The sequence below is a fragment of the Heterodontus francisci genome, chromosome 6, assembly GCF_036365525.1.
Source record: "Heterodontus francisci isolate sHetFra1 chromosome 6, sHetFra1.hap1, whole genome shotgun sequence".
Taxonomy (NCBI): Eukaryota; Metazoa; Chordata; class Chondrichthyes; order Heterodontiformes; family Heterodontidae; genus Heterodontus; species Heterodontus francisci.
Genome location: NC_090376.1, coordinates 114653812 through 114676032, shown reverse-complemented (window position 1 = coordinate 114676032; position 22221 = coordinate 114653812). Strand labels below are relative to the sequence as shown.

Here is a 22221-nt window from a genome sequence, read left to right as displayed (position 1 = left end):
TTCTCAAAACTGTCATTGGGTGCAAAGTAGTAAAACTCTCCATTTTCTGAATTGCTATGGCTCTTCGTGACAAACACGTAAACTCATAAAAAGTTTTACTTTTAGAGAAGAGAAACTTAAGCTTAATTTATATCCTTACCTGTAAAATTTGTTGTAGATTCAGGAGTGAATGCAGTGAGCCCTGTAGATGCTTCATATAGATCTAACCAAAAGAATAAACAATCTAAATCATTAAATTAAAGCAGTTTCTGTTGAAAATGTGTAGGCGAATAGTTACCTTCACTTGTATTAGAATTATAGGTTTGAGCTTACTTCAAGTACTTTTTTTCTTGTGTCAATTACAAAACTCTACTTCCATATGGAAGCTCATGCTCCCTATGAAACAAAACATGACCTTAAAAGAATATAAGAGCAGAAGAAATAGGAGCAGAAGAAGGCCATTCAGCCCTTTGAGCCCACTCTGTCATTCAATGAGATCATGGCTGATCTTCTACTTCAACACCATTTTCCTGCAGTATCCACGTATCCCTTGATCTTTTTAATATGTAGAAATCTATCGATCACAGTCTTGAACATACTCAACGACAGAGCATCCACAGCCCTCTGGGTGGAGAATTCCAAAGATTCACCACCCTCTGAGTGAAGAAATTCCTCCTCATTTCAGTCCTAAATGGCTGTCTGCTTATTCTGAGACTGTGTCCCCTGGTTCTAGACTCCCCAGCCAGGGGAAACATCCTTCCTGCATTTACACTGTTGAGCCCTGTAAGAATGTTGTATGTTTGAATGAGATCACCTCTTATTCTTCTAAACTCCCGAGAATAAAGGCCTAGTCTATTTAGTCTTTCCTCATAGGACAATCCCTCCATCTCAGGAATTAGTTTGGTGAACATCCGTTGCCCTCCCTCTATGGCAAGTATATCTTTCCTTAGGTAAGGAGACCAAAACTGCACACAATACTCCAGGTGCAGTCTTACCAGGGCTCTATATAATTGCAGTAAGACATCTTTACTCCTATACTAAAATTCTCTTAATTGCTTACTGTACCTGCATGTTAGCTTTCAGTGACTCATCAACAAGGACACCCAAGTCCCTTTGAAGTTCAACAATTCCCAGCCTCTCACCATTTAAGAAATACTCTTTTCTGTTATTCCTACCAAAGTGGATAACCTCACATTTATCCACCTTGTATTCCATCTGCCAAATGTTTTGCCCATTCACTTAGCCTCTCCAAATCCCCTTGAATCATCTTTGCATACTTGTCACAACTCACACTTCCACCTTGTCTTGTGTCATCAGCAAACTTGGAAATATGACATTTAATCCTCACATCCAGATCATTGATATAGATTGTGAACAGCTGGGGCCCAAGCACTGATCCTTGCGGTATCACATTAGTCCCAGCCTGCCAATCTGAAAATGACCCATTTATTCCTACTTTCTGTTTTCTGTCCATTAACCAGCTCTCAATCCATGCCAGTATATTCCCCACAATCCCATGTGCTCTGATTTTGCTTACTAACCTTTTGTGTGGGACCTTATTAAAAGCTTTCTGAAAATCTAAATATACGAAATCCACTAGTTCCCCCTTATCTATTCTGTTGGTTACATCCTCAAAAAACTCCAAAAGGTTTGTTAAACTTGATTTCCCTTTCATAAATCTATGTTGACTCTGCCCAATCCTACCATTATTTTCTAAGTGTCCTGTTATCCTGTTCTGAAGAAGAATCACTGACCTGAAACATTAACTCTGCTTCTCTCTCCACAGATGCTGCCAGACCTGCTGAGTATTTCCATCATTTCTTGTTTTTATTCCTGTTATCACATTCTTTTTTATAGATTGTAGCATTTTCCCTATGACTGATATTAGACTAACAGGTCTGTAGTTCCCCATTTTCTCTCTCCCTCCTTTTTTAAATAGTGGAGTTACAATTGCCACCTTCCTATCTGCAGGAACCATTCCAGAATCTATAGAATTTTGAAAGATCACCACCAATACATCTCCACTTGGAGAGGCAGGGATTAATCAGGGATAGTCAGCAGGGCTTTGTCAGGGGGAGATCATGTCCAACAAACTTGATTGAATTTTTCAGGAGGTGACTAGATGTGTAGATGAGGGTAAAGCAGTTGATGTAGTCTACATGGACTTTAGTAGGGTTTTTGATAAGGTCCTACATGGGAGATTGGTTAAGAAGATAAGAGCCCATGGGAGCCAGGGCAATTTGGCACATTGGATCCAAAATTGGCTTAGTGGCAGGAGGCAGAGGGTGATGGTCGAGGGTTGCTTTTGAGAGTGGAAGCCTGTGACCAGTGGTGTACCGCAGGGATCGGTGCTGGGACCCTTGCTGTTTGTATTGTACATTAATGATTTAGGCGTGAATATAGGAGTTATGATCAGTACGTTCGCAAATGACATGAAAATTGATGGTGTCGTAAATAGTGAGGAGGAAAGCCTTAGATTACAGGACGATATAGATGGGCTGGTAAGATGGGCAGAGCAGTGGCAAATGGAATTTAAGTCTGAGAAGTATGAGGTGATGCATTTTGGGAGGACTAACAAGGCAAGGGAATGTACAATGGATGGTAGGACCCTAGGAAGTACAGAGGGTCAGAGGGACCTTGCTGTACTTGTCCATAGATCACTGAAGGCAGCAGCACAGGTAGATAAGGTGGTTAGGAAGGCATATGGGATACTTGCCTTTATTAGCTGGGGCATAGAATATAAGAGCAGGGAGGTTATGATGGATCTGTATAAAATGCTAGTTAGGCCACAGCTGGAGTACTGTGTACAGTTCTAGGCATCACACTATAGGAAGGATTTGATTGCACTGGAGAGGGTGCAGAGGAGATTCACTAGGATGTTGCCTGGGCTGGAGCATTTCAGCTATGAAGAGAGACTGGATAGGCTAGGGTTGTTTTCCTTAGAACAGAGAAGGCTGAGGGGGGACATGGTTGAGGTGTACAAAATTATGAGGGGCATTGAAAGGATAGATAGGAAGAAACTTTTTCCCTTCGCAGAGGGGTCAATAACCAGGGGGCATAGATTTAACGTAAGGGGCAGGAGGATTAGAGGGGATTTGAGGAAAAGAAATTTCACCCAGAGGGTGGTTGCATTCTGGAACACTCTGCCTGAAGAGGTGGTAGCGGCAGGAACCCTCACAACATTTAAGAAGTATTTAGATGAGCACTTGAAATGCTATAGCATACAAGGCAACGGGCCAAGTGCTGGAAAATGGGATTAGAATAGAAAGGTGCTTGATGGCCGGCACAGACACGGTTGGCCGAAGGGCCTGTTTCTGTGCTCCATAACTCTATGTCTCTATGACTCTATAGTTTTGAAGTTCTGTTACATGCCCCACCCAATAACTATGGAACTGAATATTGGGCAGGCATATCACAGGTGGCTGATGCGATGTTTTGCTCTGCTGCCTATGATGAATTGCTATCTTGAAGTGTCTAACTGGTCAGACCAGTGAAGTGTAAGTGTACTGAGTTGGTGCTGAGGATTTATAATGCATTGGTTGCTGTTGACATCTCAGTGCAGAATGTCACAGAGAGAGCACGTATTGGACTATCAGATGCAAGGGATAGCATGGCCACTGCTGTGTCACTTCTTGGTCCAATTTCTATTCAGTCCAAAAGGTACAGCCACTGTACAGCTCAGAGGTTGGAGCACAAAACATAAAATAATCTCTACTAGGTACAAACTTGGTTGCCATGCTTCAGAAGAGACATTCGTGCATTGGAGAGGGTGCAGAGAAGTGCAACTAGACTAATTCCAAGGGTAAAGGAGATGAGCCGATGTCAGCCTGTGGCTGGATCCGTGGGAAACCCCTCGAACTGTATTGGTAAAATTTTGTGTGCTGTAAAATGTAAAAATGTATCAGGCATGACAAATGAAATGGAAGGGTTGTGAGGCAACTCATGATTGTATTGAAGGAAACTGCCCTCCTTTGCACTGTTTGTATTTTTTGACTTGGTGCTGTTTGGAACTGTTTGGTAATGTATTTTCTACAGATTTTTATGAATAAAGTATATTTTGGAAATTTAAAAAAAGTGAGCAAAGCTTAAGGTCTAAAGTGTGTAGAGAAAAAGGTTAATGGTGAACTCACTGAGGTTTATATGTATTAGTGTTCCATCTCTGGTTTAGTTTCCCATAGGTGAACCCAGAATATATGCAACTAAATCAGGTGGGGAGGGGAGTGTTAATGGACATCAATTTAAATGAGTTTAACGTAAATTTAAAATACATTTTTGAAAATACACTTTACTGAAAGGGTGCTAAATGTTAGAAATGCCCTGTAAATCAATGTAGTAGAGTTCAATAAACTTAGTTTTTTAAAAATGCATTTGGATGCTAGGCTGACTGAGATTTAATATCAGAGAAATGAGTACTACTGGGCTTGTAAGACCTTTCCTTCACCTTGCCTGATCTTATGTTCTTATGAAGATGATTATAATGTTTACGTGTGGTAGATATTCTGGGAAAAAGCCTCAAGTCTGAAAATGTTATCCAATACAATCTGATCTTCAAGTGACCTGTGATAAAACAGCCAAACTGATGCAAAGCAAAGCACAAAAGAAAGTCCCTCTGATGATTAGTTTGAGTTAAATAAAGCAAACAGAAATAGGACAGCATCCACTTAAGAATGGAATCAGCATCCATGAGGGACAAGTCACCAGACTTAGGCAGAAGTTCAGATGAAAGGTCATAAACCAGAATCGTTAATTTTGTTTCTTTCTCCACTGATGCTGCCAGACCTGTTGAGTATTTCCAGAATTTTCTGTTTTTAATTTTATTTCAGGTTTCCGGCATTTGCAGTATTTTACTCTTAGATTCAGGCTAAATTTAGTTTACTCAAAATTGTACAGAATGTTTGAAGGACAAGGCCTGCCCTGGATTACCAAGGAATCACAAGCATAATGGATTATTGTTACATTATCCAAAATGACTTATAAACTACATTGTTCAAACATATGTGTGTGTGTATATATATACACACACCTCCACAATGCCACATCGTTCACTACTGCATTGTAACCTGTGCACCAAACACACATTGTATCATTCCATCACAAATGGAAAGATATAAGAAAATATGATGCAACATCTGTATCTAAATTGTGATTATTTACGAAGCTCTGGGAACTACAAGACATGATATGGTGGCAAGAAGGTGTTGGTGAGTAGAACTCAAATCCTATGAGCAATGTAAATGCTGAATTTGATTGTGAAAAAACAGCCCGAATTAGTGCCATGAGAAAAACACGATAAATCACGCAAAAGAAACGCGAAATGGCCGCTACCACAGCAATGAATGCACAATTCCAGCCCATGATGAATTGGGAGGCCGATGATGTCATGGAGGCATTCAAAAAGTTTAAGCAAAAGTGCAAATTGACATTCAGTAGTTTTCTGAGAAGTATTCGTAAAGAGGAAAAGGTTAGCTACATTCTTTTGTGGACGGGAGAGAAAGGATTAAATCTTTTTCAATAGCTAGGAAATGAGTAAGGACAATAATAAAAACCCAGACCAGATTTTTGTGAAATTCAGCACACATCTTCAGCCAAAGTCAAACCATCGGATCTTCTGAATTTCAGAGCCTGAGACAGGAACAAGGTGAGCCTGTTGGCAAGTTCTTAATGAGATTGAGAGACATACTCAGCAAATATAAACTCAAGGACATGGATGAAAAGCTGGTAAATCAGTTCATTTGTGGTTCTGCACACCCTGATGTACAAAAAGCTTAAATTGGAAAGGACAAGCTTACAATATCACAGCCTGTAGACACTGCCTGAACACATGAAGCCATGAATAGACAGATGAAGATACTGATTACCCAAACAGCTGGCCTTCAGTTAAGTCAAGGGAAAGGAAACAGGATTGATGCAGTGAAACGGCAACAAAGGAATGCACACCAGAAAGAGAGAAAAAATGTGCAAGAGATATGGGTGATTATGTGAGTTCACAGAAAGAAATGTCTCGCATATGGATCAAACTGCAGAGCTTGTGGAAAGCACAATCACTAGGTAAAGATGTGCAGGACAAAGAAAGTAGATAGGAAAAGAATTACCAGAGACAGAGTAACAGGGCAAATGAGATATAAAAGAAACCGAAATATTCATACCCTGGAAGATGATGGGGAATTTGACGACTGATATGAATGCTGGGCTTTGTAGCATGAATTTGTTTTAAAAACTGATTTTTTTAAATGTAGTTTTGGATGGAGTCAGAGAAATCAGGTGACCTCACATCAACTCTGCTTAAAGACAAGACAGGGATCTTGCTTACCAGGATAACAAAGAACCCAGATCAAAGACCTTTTTGAAAAGCAGAGACTGCAGGGGTATAACACCTGAAGAACAAAGGCTTTCACACTCCTGGACTTTCAGATTATAAACAAGGTATCAGTGGTTCTGAAAACATAAATATGAATGCCATATATATTAATGACTTGGATGTGAATGTAGGGGGAATGATTAGTAAGTTTGCAGATGACACCAAAATTGGCAGTATAGTGGACAGTGAAGAAGGTTGTCTAAGGTTACAACAGGATATAGATCAACTGGAAAAGTGGGCAAGGGATTGGCAAATGGAATTTAATGCAGACAAGTGTGAAGTGATGCATTTTGGGAAGTTAAACCAGGGCAGGACATATACAGTGAAAGGCAGGGCTCAGGGGAGTGTTGTTGAGCAGAGAGACCTTGGGGTGCAAGTACATCCTTCCCTGAAAGTGGCAACACAGGTAGACAGGGTGGTGAAGAAGGCATATGGCGTGCTTGCCTTCATCGGCCGAGGCATTGAGTACAAGAGTTGGGACGTCATGTTACAGTTGTACACAACGTTGGTTAGGCCGCATTTGGAGTACTGTGTGCAGTTCTGGTCGCCACACGACAGGAAAGATGTGATTAAGCTAGAGAGGGTGCAGAAAAGATTTACAAGGATGTTGCCCGGTTTGGAAGGCTTGAGTTATAAAGAGAGATTGAATAGGCTGGGTCTGTTTTCCCTGGAGCGAAGGAGGCTGAGAGGGGACATGATAGAGGTATATAAAATGATGAGAGGCATAGATAGGGTAAATAGCCAGAGTCTGTTTCCCATGGTAGGGGTGACTAAAACTAGCGGGCATAGATTTAAGGTGAGAAGGAGGAGGTTTAAAGGGGATCAAAGGGGTAAATTTTTCACACAAACAATAGTGGGTATCTTGAATGAGCTGCGTGAGGTGGTGGAGGCAGGAACAGTAGCGACATTTAAGAGGCATCTGGACAGGTACTTGAATGAGCAAAGCATAGAGGGATATGGAATTAATGCAGGCAGGTGGGATTAGTATAGATAGGCATTATGGTCGGCATGGACGCGGTGGGCCGAAGGGCCTGTTTCTATGCTGTACGACTCTATGACTCTATGAACGGCTGTTGCGAGCAGCTGGAAACAATGGGAAACCCGGGAAGCTCTGCTGTATTCAGACTTGTGGACTTTGCATACTGGAAAAGACAATTGGCTGTTGAATTTTTATTCCAGATAAATGCAACAGATTTTCAGAAGGCAGGCAGGCTTTAAGGAAAATCGGAAGAAAAACATCGGTGGCAGTTTCAGAGAGGAGAGAGAGGGGGAGCACCTGCTCTCAGAATACTGATACAACAAAAGGCTACAAAGAGCTGAACCTGTTTTGAAAGTTGAGGTTTTCAGAGAAATAAAAGACCAACGGGATCACCAGAGATTGCCTTATTAACTGAAGTCCAGGTCGAAAGTGCTCGGAAAAGTGAGCGAAGAGGACGTTGACATTGAGAAAGGTCTGGGAGATCCAACCCATTGCAACTGGGAGGAGTTTGGAACTTTTAACTGACAAGATTTAGCCATCAAGCAGGATTGTGAAACATGGAAGTGTTGTGTGAGATTTTCAAATGTTTTAATAAATGAAGAACATACTTTTTTTTGTAATCTGGGTTATCAGCTACTTATAAAGTACTATTTAGTTAATGGGGATTTTGGTTTAGTTGCTATAATAAAAGTCTTAAAATGTGAAATCTTGTCGTGTAATTCTTTAAATTGGTCTGGGGAGTTCATATCTCGTGTTTTAAAGTTAACAGTCTCACCGAAGTTGTAACAGGGATGAAATAGAGAAAGGAACCATAGACCTACATGAAATGTCTGGATGTGCAAGTTGCCAAAGAAAAGAAATTTACAGAACCATACAGATCAGAAAGAAGGTCAGAGGCATGCCCATAACCATAAAGCTGAAGCTGAAGCTTGATAATGGAGGACAGAGTAACATCATCCTGCTCAGAATATACCAGCAGATCTTTCCTGAAAATCAGAAAGAGAATGGTTACCCAAAAAAGACGATTTGAAACCGAGAAATGTCATGCTGACAGCATATGGTGGGACTGAGATTTGACAGCTGGGAAGACCCAAATCAAAGGGACGCAGAAAGGAAAAGACGTAAGCTATATATTCTACGTCACTGTAACAGATGGTCCAGCTATCCTGGGATTGAGCAGTTGCGAAGAACTGCAGCTAATCTCGGTAAACCACGAGATGAAGGAAGCATCAATGAAGGCTGGAGGTAGCACACCCATTGAAAAGTGCCCTCCAATCAGAAGCAAGGAAGATCTGGTCCAAATGCATCCAGAATGTTTTGATGAGATGGTTGGATGCTTTGAAGATTTTGAGTATCACATTACCATTGACCCAGAGAAGAAACCATTGATTCATCCCCCACATAAAGTACCAGTCGAGCTAAAAGGAAAGTTTGAAAGGGAACTCAAAGAGATGGAAGGAAATGAAGTGATTGTCGAAGTCACAGAGTCTACAGTTTGGGTAAATTCCATTGTGGTGAGAGAGAAGTCAAATGGACGGCGATGAATTTGCTTGGATCCCGAAGATCTTAATCAAGCAATAAAGATGAATGACTACCCTACTCCAACACTGGAAGAGATCACACCAGCACTGGCAGGAGCAAAAGTTTTCAGCAGCTTGATACCAGAAATGGCTCCTGGAATGTGAAGCTTGATGAGGAATCTTCGCTATTGACAACATTCAACACACCCTTTGGATAGTACAAGTTCCTACGTTTACCTTTTGGCCTTCAAGTGAGCCAGGATGTGTTCTAGCAGAAAAAAGGTTGCGACATACAGGGGACACAAAGGAGCAATTGGCATATCCGATGATATCCAGTTCTCTGGTGTAGATGAGAAAGACCAGAGTACCACCTACATGAAGCCTTGGAGAAAACCAGAAAAGCTGGGATCAAGCTAAACACAAACAAATGTATTGTAAATGTGACAGAATGGCAGTTCTTCAGAATGGTGTACACACCTGATGGAGTCAAGCCAAGTCCAGAAAAAGTCACAGCTATCTCTGAGATGGAAGCTCCAAGAGACAAGAAAGAGCTGAGAAGTATTCTCTACTTGATCCAGTAAATGAGCTCTTTCATACCTCACATGTCAGAGCACACAGCAAATCTATGAGAACTGATGGGAGGCAATATTATCAGTGGTCAGAGTCACAATAAGTAATATGCAAGGAGAAAAGTCTGTCATACTACAGTAGAGTGAAACCTGTCACTCTGCAACTAGATGCTTCTATGAAAGGACTGGGAGTGTCCCTGATACAAGAAGGAAAGCTGATAGCATTCGCATCCAAAGATCTAACATCAGCAGAGACCAGATATGCCAAAATAGAAAGAGAACTTTTGGTACTTATGTATGGATGCGAGAAATTCCATACATATCTCTATGGGAGAAAGTTCATAGTGAAGATTGATCATCGTCCATTTGAATAGATCTACAACAAATATTTGTGTAGAGCACCAGCAAGACTTCAGATGTTACTCTTGAGACTTCAGAGTTACAGTTTCACTCTGAAATATAAGCCAGGAAGAGAAATGGTGCAAGCAGACACCTTATCTCATCTGTCACTGCATGAGAAACACGAGATAGAAGATGTATAAAAATACATAGCCTAGTGAACGTGATTGAGTCAAATCAGATATAAGACCAGTAAAGACAAAGAGTTACAGATACTCTCTCAGCAAGTGACTCAGGGATGGACGGAAAAGATGCAACAAACACAAACAATAATACAGGAGTATTGGTCAATCAGAGATGACATCTCACTAGAAGACAGCATTCTACTGACTGGACCCAGAATCATCATACCCGAAACTATGCAGAGAGAACTTCTTCAGAAGATACCTGAGGGCCACATGGGAATGGAGAAGTGTAAGCTTAGAGCCAGATCAGCTCTCCATTTGTCTGGATGGGTGTGGCTCCAACAACACTCAAGAAGCTCAACGCCATCCAGGACAAAGCAGCCCACTTGATTGGCACCCCATCCACCACCTTAAACATTCACTCCCTTCACCACTGATGCACAGTGGCAGCTATGTGTACCATCTATAAGACATACTACAGCAACTCTCCAAGGCTCCTTCAACAACACCTTCTAAACCTGCGACCTCTACCACCTAGAAGGACAAGGGCAGCAAATGTATGGGAACACCACCACCTGAAAGTTCCCCTCCAAGCCACACACCATTCGGAATTGGAACTATATTGCTGTTCCTTCACTGTCGCTGGGTCAAATTCCTGGAACTCCCTTCCTAACAACACCTACACACTAAGGACTGTAATGGTTCAAGAAGGCAACTCATCACCATTTTCTCAGGGGTAATTAGGGATGGGCAATAAATGCTAGCCTAGCCAGTGACGCCCACATCCCATGAATGAATAAAAAAAAATCTGTGTACTGGATAGGCATCAGCAGGTTATCAGCAACATCACCAATAAGTGACACAATATCATCATCAACATCCAGTACAACTTCTACAGCACCAGAAGAAACACGTACAACACCACCAGTACAGCATGCCAACTGTTCACAGACAGGGATGACAACAATCAAAACCACCAGGTGAAGGTACAACATCTTAATACCTGAATGATATTGTGAATAAAGTGTTCAAAATTACAAGTTTAATTGTAAAAGCTGATGGCAAATTTTCTTTAGTTTAGTCAAAAGAAAAAAACGTTTTTGGAAAAGTTATGTTCATAGTAAAAAGGCATTGCAATTTTTTTTTAAAGGAAGAGGGATGTTATATTACTATATTATCCAAAATGACTTAGGAATACATTGTTCAAGCATATGTATATATATCTTCACAAGGCCACATCACTCACTACTGCACTACAACCTGTGTACCAAACCCACATTGGAGGGGAATTTATGCTCTCCCCCTCTCAGGTTTGGAGGCAGAGAGAGCATATAATCAGGCGGGATGGTGACAGGGCAGGGGTGGCTGCCTTCCTGCCCTGCCACTATTTGAGGCTCTTAAATGGGCAAATAATGCCTCATCCCGCCGCCGCTGCTATTAGCCCAGTGGCAGGTGGGCCAGTTGCCACATGGGGAGCCCACCAAGCAAATTCGTGCGGGTTACTTGCCAGCTCTGGGGGTTGGGGAGGGGGGGGGATGGCGGTCCCTCTTTAAAAGGCACTTAGTGTTTGAATAAGGGACCCGGCATCGGGAAGGGGAGGGCCTGCTGAGAGCCACCCCCTTGCTCTCGCTGCCAACCCCCGCACCCCCACACCCAATTCCCCTGCGACCCCCACCCTGCGAAACCCTTCCTGCCTGACTTACCTCTGGCCTGGGTCCAGGGCCTCGGGTGAGTCCAGTATTGGCAGCAGCCACCGCCTCCGCGATGCTGTTACTCAGTTAAAGAGCTGCTGACCTCTCATTGGCCGGCAGCTCTTAGCAGACGGGACTTCCGTCACCAGGTCCTTGATCCCGGGGAAGGCCTGCCGCTGTCTACTAAAGTGCCTAATTGGCACTTGTTTCGGTGGCCTTCTGCCGAGGAGGCAACGCGGGGCTCCGGGGCTCTTGCCGCAGCTTTACCTGGTGGTCGAAAACCCCGTCGCCTGGATAAAATTCCGGCCATTGTATCATTCGGCCACAAATGGAGAGATGTGAGAAAATATGATGCAAGCTCCAGTATCTGTGTCAAATGTGTGATTATTTAAGAAGCTCTACAAGACTCTCAGGTCACTGGTCATATACCACTACTGGACTCTACAGGAGGAATTTTAATTTCCTCCCCTACCAAACAATAGAAACTGGGCAGGCAAGCAGGCAGTTAAAATACCCCGTGTGACATCTTATATCTTACCTTTAATGGTGACACTAATGTAAGAACTGCGATGTAGATTAGTCCCCGGAATATTAGCATCACAGATGTACTTTCCAACAGTCTCTTCAGTTATATTTTTCAAGGTCAACAGATTGGAATTTGATATGGTCCCATTAGCCTTCAAAAGAAAAGCAAGTATTCATACATAAGTGCTAAAAAGAGATTCAAAATTGATGCTGATATTTGCAAACTTTCCATAACAGTTGAATCACTCAGCTGCACAGCGGGATATAGCGAAACAGTCGAGAAGTTTGGATTTATTTCAGCCTGTCACTACCATCGGTGCCCAGCAGGGTGAGCCAGAACACTGATTTCTACTAACCTGGGCTGCCTCAGCTCATTTTGTAATACACTCCAACCAGCAGAGCTTGCTATGTCACAAGGAACACAAATCAAGTCTATAAGATTAAAATAGCTCTATCGACAAATTTAGCTCCTCTGATCTGTGTTAAAGTTCAGTGAAGCCAGATGGGGGTCAGAAGCAAAATATTTTGGATGCTGGAAATCGGAACTAAAATTTTGGAAATACTCAGCAGGTCTGGCAGTATCTGTGGAGAGAGAAACAGAGATCACGGCTGGAAATTTATGCCACCCCAGTGAGCCGGATGGTTCATTGTGTAAAAGTCATTATTCCATTTTGCCTAAATTGTGAGCTGCTGACTTCACTCTTCCCCCTTAGTGGAACGCCAGTGAAAACACAGCCCTCATTAACATATGATCTCCCCTCGGCACTCCACCGTTTGCAGCTGCGTGCAAGTCACAGAACACAAATGGAAAGGAGGTGACAGATGACATCCATTGAGGTCTGTCTTTATTGGAGTCTCTGTGAGTGGACATCAGGGTGGCTGGAAGTGAGTAATTATGAGATTGTCCTTTGCCTCCTTGGCATGTCTCTCAATCTACCTGGGCTCCAGTGCAAGGGCTTCAATATCCAGCACTGCTTGCTCCGCTCCCTCCTCTGCATCCTCCTCAGCAATGGAGGACTGTCAGTCAGTCATGTCATCGTCATGCAAGGCCTCCCCCCTCTGCAGTGTTAGATTGTGCAGTGCACAGCAGACCGCCAAGATACACGGGACCCTCGTTGGGGCATACTGCAGGGCTCCACTAGATTGATTGAGACAGCGGAATCTCATCTTGCAATGGCCTGCTCGATGGTCACTTGGGTGGAGCCATGGCAGTTGTTGTACCTCTTCTCCACTACATTGCGAGGTTTCCTCACAGGCGTGAGTAGCCATGTCTTCAATGGGTAGCCCTTGTCCCAAGAATCCATCCCTGAAGACAAGTGAGGGGCCTGAATAGCTGCTGCACCTGGGACTGTTGATTTATGTAGGCGTCGTGGCTGCTTTCCTGGGAGGTGGGCACATACCTGCTGGAAATGCTTTCAGTGGTCGCGGACGAGTTGAACGTTGATGGAATGAAAGCCTTTCTTGTTGATGAAGGCAGCTGGTTGGTCCAGGGGAGCCTTGATGGCCACATACGTGCAATCTATCACATCTTGCACCTGGAAAAATCCAGTGATGGCCCCAGATTCGATGGCCCTCTCTGCCTGACTGTCAAGGTCAGTCCAGTAGGGCACATAGTAGCCAGCCCTCTTGAACAGGGAATCGGTTACCTCCTTGATGCAGCGGTGAGCTGCTGCCTGAGAGACCCCACACATGTCCCCAGTGGATCACTGGAATGATCCAGGTGCATAAAAGTTTATTGTCACTGTGATCTTCAGGGCCACTGGCATAGGGTGACCCCCAAATGCCATAGGTCACAAATCGTCCTGGAACAGGGCATTTAAGTCGCTAACAGCCTTCCTGGAAAGCCGTAGTCTTTGCTGACAACGCTGCTTGGACATTTGGAGGTAGCTGATCCGAGTCCGGTACACTCTCTGGCACAGGTGAGCCCTTCTTGGCATGGCTGGCTGCTGCTGTTCTCGATGTGCAGCTTCACGGGCAGGTACAGCTTGAATTATGTAGGCGTCATGGCTGCTTCCTGGGAAGTGGGCACACACCTGCAAGAAATGCTTTCAGTGATCGAAGACCAGTTGAACGTTGATAGAATGCAAGCCCTTCCTGTTGATGAAGGCTACTTTCCAGCATTTGGTCCATAGCCCTGCAGTTTACAGCACTTGAGGTGCATATCCAGACACCTTTTAAATGAGTTGAGGGTTTCTGCCTCAACTACCATTTCAGGCAGTGAGTTCCAGACCCCCACCACCCTCTGGGTGAAAAACTTTTCCCCATCTCCCCTCTAATCTTTCTACCAATCACTTTAAATCTACGCCCCCTAGTCACTGACCTCTCTGCTAAGGTCAATAGGCCCTTCTCATTCACTCTATCCAGGCCCCTCACAATTTTGTACATTTCAATCAAATCTCCCCTCCTCTGTTCCTAGAAGAACAACCCCAGCCTATCCAATCATTCCTCATAACTGCATTTTTCCAGTCCTGGTAACATCCTCGTAAATCTCCTCTGTACCTTCTCCAGTGCAATTACATCCTTTCTGTAATGAGGTGACCAGAACTGCACACAGTACTAAAGTTGTGGCCCAAGTAATGAATAATACAGTTCCAGCATATCCTCCCTGCTCTTATATTCTATACCTTGGCTTACCAAGGAAAGGATTCCAAATGCCTTCTCAACCGTCTTATTGACCTGTCCTGCTACCTTCAAGGATCTGTGGACATTCACTACAAGGTCCCTCATTTCCTCTACACCTCTCAGTATTCCCCTTTAATTGTGTATTCCTTTGACTTGTTTGACCTCCCCAAATGCATCACTTCACACTTCTCCAGGTTGAATTCCATTTGCCACTTTTCTGCCCACCTGACTAGTCCATTGATATCTTCCTACAATCTACATCTATTTAAAATGTTAATACAAAGGAAATCATGCAGTATATCTTTCATTACTCCAGAAGTAAGTTAAGTTTTATTCAAAACTATGAAGAAAAATTGGACTAATATTCCAGTGTTTTGTAATCTTCTGTAAGTAACAAAAGTGTTTATTTACAGAAGCAACAGCTCTGGAGATCCTGTATATGCTCCACATTGATCCAGAATCTGCTCAGCCCAACAAACAAGCAACAATAACTAATGATTTGTACAGAATATAAAATTACAACATCATTAATATTTTAATTGTTTCAAAAGTGTTCTCCTTTTGTTTTATATCAGTGAGGCCACTACCTTTGTCCATCTGTAACGTGGAGTCACTGAACTGTTGACATGGCATGAAACGTTCAGAGCATCTTCAAGAAGCACCTCGTATGGACCCTCAGGAGTAAATTCAATGTTGCTGAGATCTGAAGACAATGGTTAAGAACATCCAGTAAAGGAATGCAGCCGATAGGTACAGGAGACACAGCAAAGAGCATAAAATACAAAAAAAAGCAAATGCTGGAAATCTGAAACAAAATCAGAAAGTGCTGGAAATACTCAGCAGGTCTGGCAGCATCTGTGGAGAGAGAAGCAGAGTTAACGTCATCAGCTGAAAGGTCACAGACCTGAATGGTTAACTCTGCTTCTCTCTCCACAGATGCTGCCAGACCTGCTGAGTATTTCCAGCACTTTCTGATTTTGTTGCGTAAAATACCAGATGTGATAACTTTGGAAATGTAGGAATAAGTGGGGTAGATACTTGTCCTAACTACCTGAGCATAGCACAAAGAGGAAAATTTGGTGGGACAATTACACACACAAAACCTACTTTCCTCCCATTAACTCAAGTCTTTTTCTAGAATGCAATTCTCCCTGCTTGATTCTCCTCTCTGTGTTGCACCTGGTACTATAATCCACCCCAGTGAATTATAGGACTTTTCCATAATTTATTGTGTATTATACAAGCTATTGTTGTGCGCTGTCCTAAAACCAATAATAACCTGTAGGATTTAGTGAGAGCTCTGTGTAACCAGATTTGCTGCAGTACATTCCTGTATGATGGCCACATCATATGCTTTAGTGATATGCAGTGAAGCTGCTCTGTAATTTGTGGCTCCATCACAGAGCACTCGTAGCCAATTTTGATGGCAAACAGAAAACACAACCGAGAAAAGGCATTTTATTGATGCGATGGGCTGACCTCTGTTTTATTAATTGGCAAGGGGACTGACTGCAAGCAGCAAAATCCCACCAGGAGACTGCTGCTGATATAGAAAATTGCCCAATGAGGGAAATAATCTGCAGCATCAATGCAAACTTGTTTCGTGCATAGTTTCACAAATTACTACGATTTAAAAAAAGCACACGCCTCTCTCTTGAAGCATTGGAGTGAACACCAAGGATCTCTCCATAGATTTGATGGCACTGTTGCTCTAGATGCTCACAATAAGGTCCCACAACAGCAATGAGGTAATGACCAGATAATCTGTTTTAATTATGTTGTCAAGAGATACATATTGGCCAGGACACCAGCAGAACTGCCCTATTCTTCTTCACATTGTACCATGGAAGATTTAGGACCACCTGAAAGGGCTGACGGGGCCTTGATTTCACATCTGAAAGACTCCCTTAATACTGCACTGAAGTGTCAGCCTAGATTATGTACTGCATTGGTATTTAAATCCACAACCTTTGGCTCAGAGCTAAAACTGCACTATGGTTGCCACTTAAATGACTTGCCGTCAGGTGTCAGCTTTGGTTCAGTGGTAGCACTCTTGCTTCTGAGTCAGAAGTTAATAGGTTCAAGCTCAGACATTTGCTGTTACATTACAAGAGTGACGGCACCTCAGAAATAATTCACTTTGTATGGAGTGCTTTAGGATTTCTTGAGATTGTGAAAGTTGCCAAATAAATTAAAATTACTTATTTTTTCTTTATCAGATTGTTTGAAGGAGGGAAACTACCTCCTGGTTTACACCTCACTAAGGTTGACTTTAACTGATGCTTGCAGACAATTGGAATAAGCAATATTTGGGCAAGCAAAGCAGGTAATTAATTCAAGAACATTTGCGGATACAGCACTGACCAGTGCAAAGCTCCCAGAAACTTAAAGCACATCCGCCATTTTATGAAATAAAAGCAGAATACTGCGAATGCTGCAAATCTGAAATAAAAACAGAAAGTGCTGGAAATATTCAGCAGGTCTGGCAGCATCTGTGGAGAGAGAAACAATTAATGTTTCAGGTCTGTAACTCCACAGCATGTCCATGACATCATGGGTCAGTTTCCCACTCAGAGACCCGATTGATAGGCTTGGCCTCCAGTCAGGCGGGGAGATGGTTAGTGAAGGCTGCAAGTACAGGTAAGCAACACTGACGGGAGGGGGGGCAGGTCAATGGCCTGGAGCTGGCAAAATCACAGGCCTGAGGGGGGAGTTGGAGGCCTCAGATAGGCTGCAATTGCAAGCTGTGTGGGGGAGTGGGGGGGAATTGGAGATCGGAGGCTGCTGCAGGGGCATGGATAGGCAATTGCAGGTCCCATAGTGGGGGGGAGTTTGAAGGCCAGGTTGGGGAGGGAGGGGGAGATCGGAGGGTGGAGGACGGAGGTCGAGCAGGAGGTGGGGTTGTTTTGAGGCCTGGTGGTGGGAAGTCAGTGGCCTTGTGGGATCAGAGGCCTCAGGAGAATGGCCATTGGGGGGTGGTGGGGTGGGCACCCAATTGCGGAGGCTCCTCATTCAGGCACCTCCTTGATCCACCAAGTTCTCGCTGGGTTTCTCAATGCTCGGGAAACCTGGTTGATAGCAGTTATATTCCAAATGTGGAATGGAAATGAGGCTCCCCGTCCATCCTATTAAGGCCAATCACAGTGTCCCAACCAACATCCCACCAAAATAATTATTTCTAGTCTTCAAGCAATTTTATGCGATTCACTTGTACCTGAAGTAACAAGAGTCAGTTAAGATATTTGATTCTCAGATCTGGCAATATTTTCTTTATTGTCAACCTGAACTGAAATGGATTATATCAACAGGGTTAGAAACAGTATTGCTTGGTCACAATATCAGTGAGTGAGAAGATGAGGCCTACTTTTGGGTGGATGTTTAAATGACAGCCTCTGTTCCATCTATTTTCCTGACTGGGAAGATCAGACCTTCATTTAAATATTTTAATTTTACCAAAAGGTATTTGGTTGTTTAACATATTAAAAAATACCATTGGCACAATGGCCAGAAATTTACATCGGGGTGGAGGCCCCGCCCACCAGCCGAAAGGTCGGGGGTGAGTCCATCTCTGCCGGGCCTGGAAGTCACGCCATGATTTTACATGGCCCAGGCCCTTAAATGGCCTTGGGCGTGACTTCCGCCCCTCTGAGACAGGAGCTCCTGCCTCCAAGAGCTGCCAGCCAATCAGCAGCCAGTCCCAGCAGCACCACCAGGAGCGGCAATGGAAGAAGCCCTGGAACTAAGGTTAGTGTGTGGGACCTCGCCGGGGACAATCAGCTGGGCCCCGGCAAGACAGGCCGGGGGTGTCATTCGAGGGGTGGGGCAGAGGCGGTCCAGCGGAGCAACTTGTGCTGTGGGGGGTGGGGGGGAGGACCCTTGGTTGGGCATGGTGCCCAATCAGGAGGGCACCCCCACCACCCAGCCCACAAGGAAGCCACCAGATTTAACTGGACGGCCTCCATAACTGGCGAAGTGCCCGGCCCACCGCTGAAATATTACAAGCAGCAGTGGGAGGAAGCTCTTAAGTCGCAATTAATTGGGCACTTAAGGGTCTCAATTGGCCTGGAGTAGGCATGTCATTTGTCACCTCTCCTGCCGCTTGTATAATTGCAATAGGGGCAGGAAGGCGACAGGAATGGCACCCACCCGCCTCCCGGGTAGCGGGCGTGGGGCACCGAATTCCAGACAACATACGCAAATTATGGTGGAAAGCATCTGTCCAGTTCATGTCATATTAGAAGGGTGCAGTCCTGCCTCACTGGGGACAGCATCCACCTGTTTGTTTAAGGGGATGTTTATGAAGTTGCTTGATCCAAATTAAGAGTGGCTTTCAGTTACACTTGTTACTCAATCAAAAGTGACAACAGGAGAAGGTTATTTCTGGACCAACTCTAATCTACACAAGCTAATTTACACAAGATACTGGTAAAGTATCAAAAACCCTATAACTGACTTATGTCCAGTGGAATCAGGAGAGTGTGCTAATCAAACTGTTAACACAGAAATCCACTGTTTGTACTCTTTTTCCCAGGGTGGAAGAGTTAGTTACTAGGAGATATAGGTTTAAGGTGCGAGGGGCAAAGTTTAGAGGGGATGTGCGAGGCAAGTTTTTTACACAGAGGGTGGTGAGTGCCTGGAACTTGCTGCCAGGGGAGGTAGTGGAAGCAGATACGATAGCGACGTTTAAGATACATCTTGACAAATATATGAATAGGATGGGAATAGAGGGATATGGGCCCCGGAAGTGCAGAAGGTGTTAGTTTCGGCAGGCATCAAGATCGGCGCAGTATTGGAGAGCCGAATGGCTCCTGTGCTGTACTGTTCTTTGTTCTTTGTACTCAGATGTTGGGACACAAGTTAACATTTGCATGATGTAAAGTCAATCCTCTTAAATTGAGGTTATGATACAGATACTGGTATTAGACAATTATGTGCAGAATACAATATGCAGTTGGTTGGTTGCAGTGACAAAGTGCTTTTCGAATGTGACATCAAACCAAGACCCCAACAGCCCTCTCAGGTGGATGTAAATGATCCCAAGGCATTCTTTCCAGAATGTCAAGTTTGGGTTGGGAAAAACATTTCTCAGACATTTTACATGCCTTATTGACACAACAGCTGAAGTGAGTTGTAAATTAACTCAAATATGTTACTGAATAAAATAACTATGATGCAAAAAATGTACTACAATTCATTTGCACAATATAGATAAACACATGCAAATAGCAATGTTGTGTAGAAATTACAGGGATGCAGAAATGAAAATTGAGAAAACTATTGTTATATTTTATTGAAACTACAAGGTTTGACAATAAGTGGATCTTTCAATGTTAAATGTTACATTATTAACTGAGCATTGTCTGCAGCAATCAATACTCACAGTTATTCAGAGGTATCTTTTTAGACTGCATAACTCTGCTCTTATTTCCAGGCAGTGAGAACACAGCATCACACCAAACAAACGTCCATTGGTCCGCTTTAATCTCTAAGGACAATCTTTTGTTCACTTCATATAAGCCATTTGAGTCCAGAAAGACTTCTGATACTATAACAGAACCTGAAAAACATTTGAGTTCAGCTTCAGTATTTTTCTTATGCTCCAAACAAACCAGATATAATGTGTAGGGTAAAGAAGGAATGAACTTGCAGTTATATAGCACCCTTTATGACCTCAGGATATTCCAAAGCACTTTACAACCAATGCCACTACTGTTTTGAAGTGCACTCACTGTAATAATGAAGGAAACACAGCAGCCAATTTACACACAGCAAGGTTCTACAAACATAGCCAGATGGCCAGATAAGAGACAACTTTTGGCCAGGACACCAGGAGAACTCTTCTAAACTTCTACAAATAATACTATGGGATCTTACAAGTTCACCTGAGAGGGCAGATGGGGCACTGATTCAGCAACTTATCTGAGTCAGTTTAAGGTACTGTATTGAAGTGCCAACCTAGATCAAAAGGGGGAATTTTATGCTCTCTCCCACATTTGGTTTGGAGGTGGGGAGAGCATATAATCGGGCGGGAACATTGGGTGCGGTGGGGCGGCAGAACCCTGCCATCTCCCTGCCTCCACCCAACTTAAGTCCAGGGCAGGAAGGCCTTTGAATGGCCTTCAGACCCAGCTGCCAACTGAGGCCTTTAAGTGGGCAATTAATGCCCAATTAAGGGCCTCATCCTGCCACCGCCAGAATTAACCCAGCGGGGGGGGGGAGGGCGGGGCGGGCCTGTCACCACACGGAGAGCACGCCAAGCAAACGCATGCGGGTTGCTTGCTGGTTCTGGGGACAGTGGGTTGGGGAGCCCCTCATTAAATGACACTTAGTGCCTGAACGAGGTGCCCAGCATTGGGAAGGTGGGGGAGGGGCCCACTGAGAGCCAACCCCCTGCCCTTAGACCCGATCCCCCACACCTCCTACCCCTGTGACTCCCACCTGGCAAAACCCCTCCCACTGAGACTTACTGTAGCCTGGGTCTAGGGCCTTGGTTGAGTTTTGTGCTGACAACAGTCACCACCTCTGCTGTGGCGCTGCTCAGTTAAAGAACTGATGGTCTGTGATTGGCCGGCAGCTCTCCTCAGGTGGGACTTCCAATGCCGGGATCCTTAATCCAGGGAAGGCCCGCCACTGTCCATTTAAATACCGAATTGGGATTTGATCTGTTGTGCCCTCCCCGAAGGAGGTGACGCATGGCTCTCGTCGGCACTTTTGCTGGTAGTCGTGACCCCCATTGCCCAGATAAAATCCTGGCCATAGAATCTGTGCTGGCTGACAAGGAGCCATCCAGATGAATCCCACTTTCCAGCTCTTGGTCAGCAGCCTTATAGGTTAAGGCACTTCAAGTACATATCCAAGTACCTTTTAAATGTTATGAGAGTTTCTGCTCCTACCACCCTTTCAGGCAGAGAGTTCCAGATCGTCACAACCTATTGGGTGAATAGATATCCCCTCACATTCCCTCTAAACCTCCTACTTCTTACCCTAAATCTATCTCCCTGGTTATGGACATCTTCACTAAGGAGAGTGGGGCTTTCCTATCCACTCTATCCAGGCCCTTCATAATTTTATACACTTCAGTTAGGTCTCCCCTCAGCCACCGCTATTCCAATGAAAACAACCCTCGCCTATCCAAACTTTCATAATAACTAAAATTCTCTAGTCCAGGCAACATTCTCATTAATCTCCTCTGTACCCTCTCTGGTGTAATCACATCTTTCCTATAGTGCAATGACCAGAATGCCACGCAATAGTCCAACTGTGGCCTAACTAGTGTTTTATACAGTTCCAGCCAAAACTCCCAGCTCTTATATCCTATCCCTATGCTAATAAAGGCAAGTATCCCATATGCCTTCTTGACCACATTATCTACCTGTCCAGCCACCTTCAGGGGTTTGTGGACATGCACTCCAAGGTCCCTCTGTTCCTCTACACTTCTCAGAATCCTGCCATTT

The 22221-nt window shown here is 43.9% G+C and overlaps 1 protein-coding gene across 2 annotated transcripts in view; it reads right to left on the bottom strand.

The window, feature by feature from the left end:
* si:ch1073-15f19.2 (T-cell surface protein tactile) overlaps window positions 1-22221 on the bottom strand; it is a 203010-nt gene that overhangs the window by 33622 nt on the left and 147167 nt on the right. For both annotated transcript variants that reach the window (XM_068032911.1, XM_068032910.1), the window contains exons 7-10: window positions 20148-20324; window positions 15355-15470; window positions 12159-12297; window positions 140-202 (exon numbers count right to left, since the gene is read on the bottom strand). In XM_068032911.1, coding sequence (XP_067889012.1) covers window positions 140-202; window positions 12159-12297; window positions 15355-15470; window positions 20148-20324 — 495 coding nt within the window. The remainder of the gene's footprint in view (window positions 1-139; window positions 203-12158; window positions 12298-15354; window positions 15471-20147; window positions 20325-22221) is intronic.